This window comes from Arachis hypogaea, chromosome 18 (genome assembly GCF_003086295.3).
Source record: "Arachis hypogaea cultivar Tifrunner chromosome 18, arahy.Tifrunner.gnm2.J5K5, whole genome shotgun sequence".
In the NCBI taxonomy this organism is placed as follows: Eukaryota; Viridiplantae; Streptophyta; class Magnoliopsida; order Fabales; family Fabaceae; genus Arachis; species Arachis hypogaea.
In genome coordinates, this window is record NC_092053.1 from 7,108,577 (window position 1) to 7,119,158 (window position 10,582).

Consider the following 10,582-nt stretch of genomic DNA (forward strand, 5'->3'; position numbering starts at 1 on the left):
AATAATTGAATACTATGTATAGTAAAAAATTGATATTATTGAAGGATAAAATTAAAATTTATTTCTATATATCATTTTTGTCCCTAATGTTTTCGTCCTATTTAAGTTCCAAACGTTTTAAAATCGTCTCAATTTTGTCCCGCCGTCAATTCTGTTAACGGATCCCTAATGGCAGGACAACATTGAGTCAATTTTAAAACATTAGAAATTTAAATAGGACGATTAAAATGTTAGGAACAATTTTAGAACTTACCCCAAACATTAGAGACAAAAATAATACTCTACTAAAAAAAACTCATGCACAAATGCAAAATAATGTGAGAAAGAAGGAGCATAAACAAGAGCGACTGCCAAATGAAGTAAGTCTTGTGTCCGTCCGAAAAGATTAGACGTGACACGCTTTCATTTATTTCCACATATTATTATTCCATTATGATTTCTAAATAAATTATTTATATATATATACCATCAAAAAGTAAAAAGGAAAAAAAGAAAAGAAAAAGAAAGGTATACACTATTACTATAGTCTGAAATCAATATTAGATGTTAGTGTCGGATTCTCCACGAGGCAATAAGATTGTGGGATTTCTAGCCGCCCAATCATACTGCTCTCTCCAAAATTAAAGTTGATTCCTTTGCTTCCCTCTTAAGCCATTTTCATCCAATAAATGTTTTTATGTACATATATAATAATAGTTCTACATTATAGCCATGCCTTTTTCTTTTATTTTCTCCATTGAGTATGGTTGTAGTGGCAATGACCTCACTACCCTTTTCATAGTTTCATTGATGTTAATCAATGACTTTTTATGAATTATTAAACTATGTATGTTTTTGGTGGGTGATGGGTATTAGAGAGAATGGAGGATTGTGGTGCTCACTTTTGTTTAGTAGACGAGCCTTTTAATTTCCTCCTATTTACTAATTCAAAAGGAGCTTTAATTTGTTTGTTTGTTACACCAAAATGGTAGATCATTAGCTACATATGCTTTATTGATTTTTACCATATGTCATCAAAGCAAGTGTATGTTTAGAACCTAATGAAAAAGACATCATGTGTTGATTACATATAAGATAAGATCAGACAAGCATGCATGGTACATTAATTTACTAATAATAATAATACACGTTTAGTGGTATATTAAACTAAGAAAAATAATTGAGAGTTTTAATTTATTCTTCTAATTATGCTTTTTATTTTAAATAAAAAAGTTTAAATATTTTATCTTTTTGACATTTTTTAAAAAATAACACATATATTTAAATTTTTACTAATTAAAAAGATAAATTAAATCTCTTAATTATTACTTTTAAACTAATAAATGACAATATTTTGACATGATTTAAGTGTTTGATAGTGCTCATCTCAAGTAGGTAGATCAAGTACAAAATTTATTTCAATTATATTATGCCTAAAAAAAATCAGTCACTAGTTATATGTATTTGACATCTTATAAATTTTTTATTATATTACTATAAATAAATTTAATTTTTAGTCTATTATAAATTTAATTATTTAATTAAAAAAATATATAAATAAATATATACAATATATAATAATTGATTTTTACGCACATAGAACATTTTCAAATCTAATTTGGTATACGTATCATGATTAACTATATGAATGAATGATAAATGTGATAGACTTTTATATATAAATGGACATGTGATAAAATTAGAAAACAATTTTTTGGGTTATTATTGAACAGAAAAAAAATAAAAATTTTAAAAGAAAAAATGTCAACTAATAATATTAATGATAGAAAAAATGAAAAATTTAACACCCTAACGTAAGCAATATAACGACAACAAAACCTTGTCCCACTAAGTAGGGTCGGCTATATGAATCAAATGACGTTATTGTGCTCTGTTATATATCATGTTTATAGAGAGACTGCTTACATATAGATTTTGTTTAACCACCTCATAGATGGTCTTTTTAGATCTTCCTCTGCCTTTCGCCCCTAACGTAAGCAATAGAAAAGAAAAAAAAAATATATTGAAAACCTGAAAAGGGAGATTTTTCAATCGTGGCAGTAGATAGATACTGTTATTGGTTCTTCCATTTGGCACCCTATAAATACCCCATTTCCTCCTCACATCAATTAACCACAACCATCACCTGAACTCTCATCTCAAACCTAACTTTTCTGTTGATAATAATCACAGGTACTATATATATCTATGTGTTTTCTTAATAAGCTTTGGGTTTTGAAATTAATATCACTAGCTAGGCTTTGTTCGTTGTTATTGTGAATTAATTAACTTTGATGATAACTTGTTGGATGCAGCTTACTAATTAAGATGATGGTGCCGGCAATGAAGAAGCAAGAAGAAGAAGAGAATAATAGTAAGAAGTTTGTTGGAACATGCTGGAGTTCAATCTTGATGTCCAATAATAATAAGTCCATGGAAGAAGAAACATTGATGAATTCATTGAATTGCATTGTAAAACCTCCTCCTCCTTATTATGTTGCAAAGACTAAAAAACCCTCTCTCAGTGATAAGAGTTTCCAGATATGCACTGAAAGCCTTGGATCCGAAACCGGCTCCGATCATCTTCTCTTCTCTTCCTCTTCTTCTTATACAGTCCCTTCTCGCGTCGAGACTCAATTTCAGGCTCAAACTCAGGCTCTGCCAGAACAGCATTGTGCTAATAATCTTGTTGTCGTGAACAAGTGCGCACCGCGTTCACCTCCTTCTTCTCTTCCTCCTCCGCTGCCTTCGCTTGGGACGCTGTCCCGCCGGCGTGACGGCAATGGGAGGCTGTTTCTAGAAGCTTTGCCAGCTGTTGCTGCTGCTCCTCACAAAAGCATTAACAAGAACAACAATAAGCTCTGTGCTCAACGCCAAGACGGTCGTCTCGTCCTTACCTTTGCTAATGAAGAAGAAGAAGAAGAATTTGAGGAAGATGACAATGTTGTTGTTGATGAAGAAGAGGAATATGATGAAGATGACGAAGTAGATGAAGCAAATCACGATGATGATGATGATGATGATGATGATGATGATGATTACTTGGTTCATCATCACAATAATAATAATAATCCAAAGAGCATTATTAGTTGCAAGGATTCTAGAAGGTCTTTTCTACTATGGGAACCACATTGCATTGCTACTTAATTTCATGATGATTAATTAATTAATTAGCCATAATAATGCACTCTTATTTAATTTTTATTATATATATCACTCTTAATGTCTGTTTTGTCTCTACCAGCAGCTAGCTCCACTCTTTTCAGGGAGCTGCTGATTAATTAGTTCAAATAAGTCAATTAACTGGACAGAGGAAGAGACAATAATACTTTAGTTATTATGTGTAACATCATATATATTTCATATATGCTTATCTTCTTTTCATATTTTATTATTAACATGTTTATATTTATACCTATTTATATTTATGTATATGTTTGTGCATGTATGCACACGGTAAATTTGACAGTTACATTGCCAATAGGTTATAGCTCAAATGACATAGGCTCTCCATATTCAATTAAGAGTTCGCGGATTCGAGTCTCCTATCTTTCCAAATTTTTTAGCCAATGAGTAATAGCTCAAATGGCATAGACTCCCCATACTCAATTAAGAGGTTGCGGGTTCGAATTTCCTATCTTTCCAAATTTTTGCCAATGAATAATAGCTCAAATGGCATAGTCTCCCCATACTCAATTAAGAGATTGTGGATTCGAGTCTCCTATATTTGTAGTGACATCAAATTTGATAATACTTTTTAATTTTATCATATTCTTTATTTTTAAATTAAGAAATATTACTAAATAATTAAAAAAATATAGGACTAGTTTTAATTATATTTTTAAATATGATCAAAATTTCATACTTAGCATATGATTTTAGTTAAAAAATGTTAAAAATTCAGTAAAATTTTTTTTTGGTCAATAATTTTAATCATTAATTTAATTTTTTAATTTAACAATTTAATATGTACACTTTAAAATATTATTAATTGATTACTGGTTAAAAAAATAAATTATTTTGGAGTTCACCAAGAATTGAATTTTTGATCTTTTGGATCTAGCGTTCTAATACCATGTCATGATACCACTCATCCCAACAATTTCAACTGATGGAAAAATGTAACACTAATAATTATATCTCTAATACTCTTTAAACCTCCATTATACACATTATATAAATATTCTATTGGCTCCTCGTACTTTTCCTTTTCGTGTATATATATATATAGTAATAATCTAATTAAGCTCATAGTTGACCTACCTAACTGGCTAGGTACTTATCATGTTGTCCTATATTTATAACGTTATTATGGATGGCTTATTTTAATTTCAACTTTGTAGTCCCTTTTATTAAATTCAGCCAATTTGTGGGGTTATTCCAAAATGGGTCCTGTCTCTGCCTAACTCCTCTTATTCTTTGGGAACATCATGGATCCACCCCTCGTTTGTCTTTTGCCTCACATGATGACTTTCCAACTTATTAAGACACTAAATTCAACACTTATTTTCCCTTTTTCTTCTTAATTCTATATATATCCCAAGTTCTATACTAAAATTGCCGGTGCAAGAAGTAAGCAAAGTACTGAAAATAAGAATTGACAAACTTATAAAAATGCCGAACTAAGGTGAGAAGGTAATACAGTGAGATTCAAATCTTATATATATACATCTATTTTTTAGTAACTAACTTTTAATAACTTATGTAATTAATCAATAACTGATAATCTTTAATAATTAATACAATAATATCTTTCTTATAATTTACAGGACCATTCTATGTCATCGTTAATTGGAGTTACCTATATAGAGAATGATGATAACAATAACATCATCTACTTTTAAGTGAATTATATATAGTGTGTTTTAGCTACCAATTTCATTGGGCGGGAAACAAACAAATATGATGATCAATTTAGCAAAGAGTAGTGTGAATGTGTCAAATGTGATTTTGCTTTTGTTTTTTTTTCATTCTAATGATCTTTTGGGCCAACATCAAAGAAGAGTAAAAGAAAGGGAAAGAAAAATATGACCAAGTTAGTTAGAATATTAATTTAAAGCAATTGGTTTCAAACTCTCTGTCATTTTATTATACTTTATTTTTCTTCCTTAATTATTGGAGAAACCTTTTCATTACGTGTCATCTTTTTCATCCACCACAGAAAATCTATATCTATGTAATGTATTGTAGAAGGAGGCTTTAGTAAGTGCCATGCCTTTGCTTTCTACCCTCACTCTTACTTTGTCATTGTCAATTAGGTATAACTCAAATAGTATAGTTTCTTTATATCTACTTAAGAAATTACAAATTTAAATTTTTCTATTTTTGATTAAAAAAAATCTTTTATTCAATTTAGTCATTATAATTGACCATTAATTAACTTATTTTTGATCTAGTGATCATCATCTCTATCTTAAAATTAATGTACCTGAGTTCAAAATTTGGTTGACGTTGAATAATAAATGAAATTTTTAAATGTTGTGTGTATAAGTATTGTGTGAATAAGTTTGTAATGTTTAGGATTAAAAACTGTAATAATATTAAGGAGACAAAAAAAATCGTCAGAATTTATTTTATTTAGCATTTATTAATTGTTATAGTAATTAATAAATACTAAATAAAATAAATTTTGATTGATTTTGAGTTTTGACTAATTTTATTTGTTATTAAGTATTTTCGTAAAAATGGTTCAATTCATCTGACCTAGGGCTGGAAGTGAGTCAAGCCAGCTCATGAGCCAACTCGAGCTCGACTCGTTAACAGCTCGATAAGCTAAGTTCGTGAGCTGGTGAGCCAAGTTTGAGCCTGAAATTGAGCTCATAAATTAAATGAGCCGAGCTTGAGCTTGGATAAGCTCAGCTCATTAGCTCGTGAGCTAGCTCGATTATATATATATATATATATATATATATATATATATATATATATATATATATATATATATATATATATATATTATAACAATCTTAATTATTTAATATTTATATTTATTTTTTACATATAATTTTAATATAGGACATAAATAAAAAATTTATAATTTATTGATAGATAAACAATATATAAAATTGATCTTTTCAAATATTTTTAAAAATATATAAGTTATAATTTATTGATATAAAATTATAGATTATGTATTTATGTTTCTCTTATTTGAGCCGGCTCGTGAGCTCGAGTCAGCTCGTGAGCTTTTGGTGAGTCGAGCTTGAGCTAAAGAAATAAGCTCGATAGCTAATGAGCCGAGCCGTGAGCCAAGCTCAGTTTTCGTGAGCCGAGCTTGAGCTTGGTCTAGCTCGGCTCAACTCGGCTCTCACTTCCAGGCCTAATCTGACCCAACAAATTTTTTTTTTCTAGTCCAATCTATTATTGACTTATGCTTCAAGGTTCTAATTAATTAAGATTAATTAAAAAATGTTCTAATTTACGATTGAACCTTCTCATTTCAAGTGTACAATTCCTTCGTGACAACCAACTGCCTAGTTCCAATTTAATTATAGTTTAATTACAAACTTTTGTTTTATCCCACTAACAAACTAAGTACGAGAATTGATTTTTTGTTAGTTTATAAATATGAGTTTAATTTTAATATACTAATATATAAAATATTTTATGTAGTCATTTAATTATATTTATTTCTTTAGATAACTATTCATACTATCAATATAAAAGACATGTAAAACTAATTTACACTCGCAATCATCCAAAATAAATTCTATGGACATTTCACAGGAGGAACAGCTACCTGCCTACCTCAACGTTTTAAAGATTTTCATATAAAATAAAAAATGGATCTCTTTTCGGACTAGGAATTAAGGCCCAAAACCATTGAAATACAACTTGCAGAAAAGGCCCAAACATACAGCGAAAAAAACATAGGTTCTAGAAATTTTCAATTTTAAGACAAAAAAAAAAAAGAAAATTTCAATTTTATTTTTTATTTTTTATTCTAAAAAACAAAAATCCCCAAACATAGCGTCGAAATTGTTGTAGGTGGAGCTAAATCTTATTTTTTCTGGCGAGGTTGCAGCTGCAGGTGTGGTTTGATCCGAGAAGCTGGTAAAATCTAAAATTGAAATTCAAATCGAAATCGGAGAAATGGGAGAGACAGCTTCTGCGGCTGCGTCCACCGTCGACGACGATTTGCTTCTCAAGAACTTCTTCGCCGAAGTCAGCGAAGCCGAGAGGGACAACGAAGTCGCTAGGTATTAGGTTTTTTTTTGGGGCACTACTTCAATTTTGATTTTAACTGGATGTTTCTTCAATTTGATGTTTCTTACTATGCTCAACAACAATTTTTCTACAAAAGATTTTTTTTTTTTAATTTGTTATTGGTTTAAAGTATGTATGCTGATCAACATTGTTGTTGTATTTGCAGGATTCTCTCTTGTTTTAAGTTGAATCCGTTTGAGTATCTAAAGCTTCCATTTGATTCATCACCTGATGATGTGAAAAAGCAGTACCGCAAGGTAACTTCATGGTTGGTTTAACTAACTAATTTGTTCTTGGCCTTGTTACAACTTACACTTGCTAATCCTTTTTTGTAGTTGTCTTTGATGGTTCACCCTGATAAATGTAAGCATCCACAAGCAAAGGAGGCTTTTGGAGGTATATGAAATTAATGCTTTTATCTTTCCTCTCTATTAAGCTTATTCTTGTTATCTTGCATGGAATTCTGCAATGTTATGATGTAAAATAGCATGTTATTGCTGTAGGATACTCAGAATTCAGAGTTGTACATCAATTAGCATGTTATTCTGTAGGCGCAGCTAGAGAAGTTCATATGAAAGTTTTTAATTGTTCTTAATGCTTGTTGTGCTATTTAATTGTCTGCAGCCCTAGCAAAAGCCCAACAATTATTACTAGACCAAAATGAAAGAGATTACCTTCTTAGCCAGGTCAATTCAGCTAAAGGTTAGTATAGTTGTCTTTTTACTTATTATATAGTTCTTACCTGAAAATTCTTTCCATTAAGGGGTTTTATTCTGCCTCCTTTGTGGGTTGGTTTTTTTTTTTTAGGATTCTCTGTTTCTTTGAAATTTTAGCACTTCAGCTGTGATTATTGATTGATTCTTAGCTGAGTACTCTTAATTTTTACTGGTCATTTGTCTGCATTCCTCCACTTGTTTGTTATTGTGTGCAATATTCTCTTCATTGCATGTGTCATTTAATTGTTCATCTTTTAGTTTCTCATTTTTTTGGTCCTCAAATCTCTGAAAGAATTGCCTCTCATTTTTCCCCCATTGATATGGACTGCAGAAGAACTTAGAGCAAAGAGGAAGAAGCAGTTGAAGAAGGATACAGCTTCGAAAATTAAGTCTTTGGTTGAAGAGGTATGTTTACTGTTTTATTAGAGTTATATACAAATCTGTGATCTGTATTATGCATCTAGAACCTAGAATTTTAGAATACCCTCTTGTTGTGAGGCACTGAGGCTTTCTTTTTGTTCTTCATCTGTCTAGCCCCTGCTCGTGTTCTAATCTCTTATAATTAGTATGCTATCAATACTAAACAAAAAATATACTGGTTGCCTTTCTTTTCCCCCCAAAAGACCTATCATATTTTGTTCTCTCTTGTGCTTATCAGGGAAAATATGATAAACAATATGAACAGTCAGAGGAGTTCCAGAAAGAGCTCAAAATCAAGGTTCGTGAACTATTAACTGAACAAGAATGGAGGAGAAGAAAAATGCAAATGAGGGTATGCTCTAACTACTTGTCATTATCCTTAAGATGCTGTTTATGTAGGAAAATTTAGCCCGAAAGTAATTATATGCATAAAAGGCATTCTTGTTTCTTACCTTGTATTTTCTTCAATATTATGTAGATATCAGAGGAGGAAGGCAGATTAAAAAAGGATGAAGAGGAACAAAAAGAGATGTGGAAAAGGAAGCGTGAACATGAAGAAGAGTGGGAAGGAACAAGAGAACAGAGGGTTAGTTTTCTATGATTTTGTCTAACTTTCATTATACATCCAACTGCAATTTGTTTTATTATCTTCCATAAAACATAATCTTTGTCTCACTTTTCTTAACTTTCCCTATGAAATGTACAATAATACGTGTTATGTATATTGTTCCTGATTATGGCCGAAACCCCAATATGTTTTTTGGGTCCACATGTACTTCCCTTCTGTCTGTAATAAAGTTGAGTAGCAGTGTGATAGTAGTATATAAGTGGATATTAAAGTAACAAGATAAAACATTATTAAGAAAATAATGAAGGTAAGGCTGGCATAAAGCTGTCCATCCTTAGACCCCAAAACGGTGGAAGCCAGCCTTGGTCTTGTGGCCACCATTTTTCAGTTCTTGTTGCATGTTAGTTGTTCATGAGTCTATCAATCACACCCCTAGAGCCTTGTTTGTTCATATGGATGCATTCTCCTCTACCTCACCCAATCATTGCCAAATGGCAATTATGAAACTTACTTCGCATTTCTATTTATTTCATTTAGTACCATCAGTTCTTTATTTAACTTGTTTCTGAATTCGGAAACAATACTTTTCTATTGTTTTTTAATTAATGCTCTTTTGGATTGTCAGTAACAACTTTCTGTTCAGATGGCTGTACAAGTTGTTAATATGGGTTCATTGGTTGCAATGAATTTATAGATTATATAGTCAAAGAAACCATCATGCACGCCACTTAGTTTTGACAGTGTTGATGATTCGTATTGTACAGGAACTTGAAATTTAGTCTAATTAAAATATCAATGCAGTTTTTTTCTTATTGCTTTTCTTCAGAAAAAGATTTAACATTGTACAAAATGTGGATAACGTTACTACAATGGATTTATTATCAGGTGTCCAGTTGGAGAGATTTCATGAAAGGTGGAAAGAAGGTGAGATATGCTGCTTGCTGTTTTTTGTATAAGCTGTTGTTCCATTTGACACGCGGAGCAAAAAAAATGATAAATTCCTTGACTAATATTTTGTTGTGTGTATGTATGTGCAGAATAAGAAAGGAGAACTTAGGCCCCCTAAGCTTAAGACGGAAGATCCAAACAAATCCTACGTTCAGAGGCCTGTCAAAAGAGGTTAGACTGTGTTTGGAGGCATTTCATACGCAATCAATCTAACAAAGAAGTCCCTGAGAAGAGAGCACTCATTTATGCTGGCTATTCCTTTGTCTGTCAATTTGATGGATACTTGTTAGCATGTTTATCAGTGGGGTCACGAGATGCATCTAGATGGGATGTTACACAAGAACTCGTACATAGGGATTTTAACTAGTGTGTCATTATTAAGTCTTCGTTAGAAATTATGTAACTTGCTGGTTCCGGCCTATTGAAAATAGGATTATATTTACTTTGCGTCTCCAGTGAGTCATATTTGAGAATTTCTTTCATAGTGCCAAGAAGTCCATTTAGAAAGAGATTCAGTGAGCATGCAATCTGTTTAAAAACTGGGAAATGTTCAATTTCTGGACGCTTAAAAATTGGACATGTGATTATATAATAAAATTTCAGACAGTCAAGTTAATATGAACAAACAACGTATTTCATTTTTGCATTTTGTCATTATCGCCGCAATATTGAACTGCAAGAAAGCATTGTAAAGACGGAAATGAATCAGAATGGAGTAACCCCTTAATCCTAGGCTCCGGAAGAG

General features: G+C 31.2%; 2 protein-coding genes across 2 annotated transcripts; both read left to right on the forward strand.

The window, feature by feature from the left end:
• Positions 1 to 2,073: 2,073 nt before the first annotated feature.
• On the forward strand, positions 2,074 to 3,377 carry LOC112773050 (uncharacterized). Its single transcript, XM_025818092.3, has 2 exons — positions 2,074 to 2,172; positions 2,295 to 3,377. Exon 2 carries the CDS (start codon positions 2,308 to 2,310, stop codon positions 3,124 to 3,126), a length of 819 nt encoding a protein of 272 aa, XP_025673877.1. The 5' UTR covers positions 2,074 to 2,172; positions 2,295 to 2,307; the 3' UTR covers positions 3,127 to 3,377.
• A 3,457-nt stretch (positions 3,378 to 6,834) lies between these two features.
• Positions 6,835 to 10,288, forward strand: LOC112771044 (uncharacterized). The gene is made up of 9 exons (XM_025815613.3): positions 6,835 to 7,178; positions 7,352 to 7,442; positions 7,521 to 7,581; positions 7,810 to 7,887; positions 8,233 to 8,306; positions 8,560 to 8,673; positions 8,800 to 8,907; positions 9,775 to 9,813; positions 9,927 to 10,288. The coding sequence occupies exons 1-9, from the start codon at positions 7,072 to 7,074 to the stop codon at positions 10,011 to 10,013; spliced, it is 759 nt and encodes a 252-aa protein (XP_025671398.1). The 5' UTR covers positions 6,835 to 7,071; the 3' UTR covers positions 10,014 to 10,288.
• The last annotated feature ends 294 nt before the right edge of the window (positions 10,289 to 10,582 follow it).

Bases quoted from the DNA above. Each gene is read 5' to 3' on its own strand.
- LOC112773050 (XM_025818092.3), top strand. From the start codon at position 2,308: ATGATGGTGCCGGCAATGAAGAAGCAAGAAGAAGAAGAGAATAATAGT.
- LOC112771044 (XM_025815613.3), top strand. From the start codon at position 7,072: ATGGGAGAGACAGCTTCTGCGGCTGCGTCCACCGTCGACGACGATTTG. The intron at 7,179-7,351 runs GTATTAGGTTTT...TTGTATTTGCAG, and splicing joins AGGGACAACGAAGTCGCTAG to GATTCTCTCTTGTTTTAAGT. The intron at 8,307-8,559 runs GTATGTTTACTG...TGTGCTTATCAG, and splicing joins TTAAGTCTTTGGTTGAAGAG to GGAAAATATGATAAACAATA.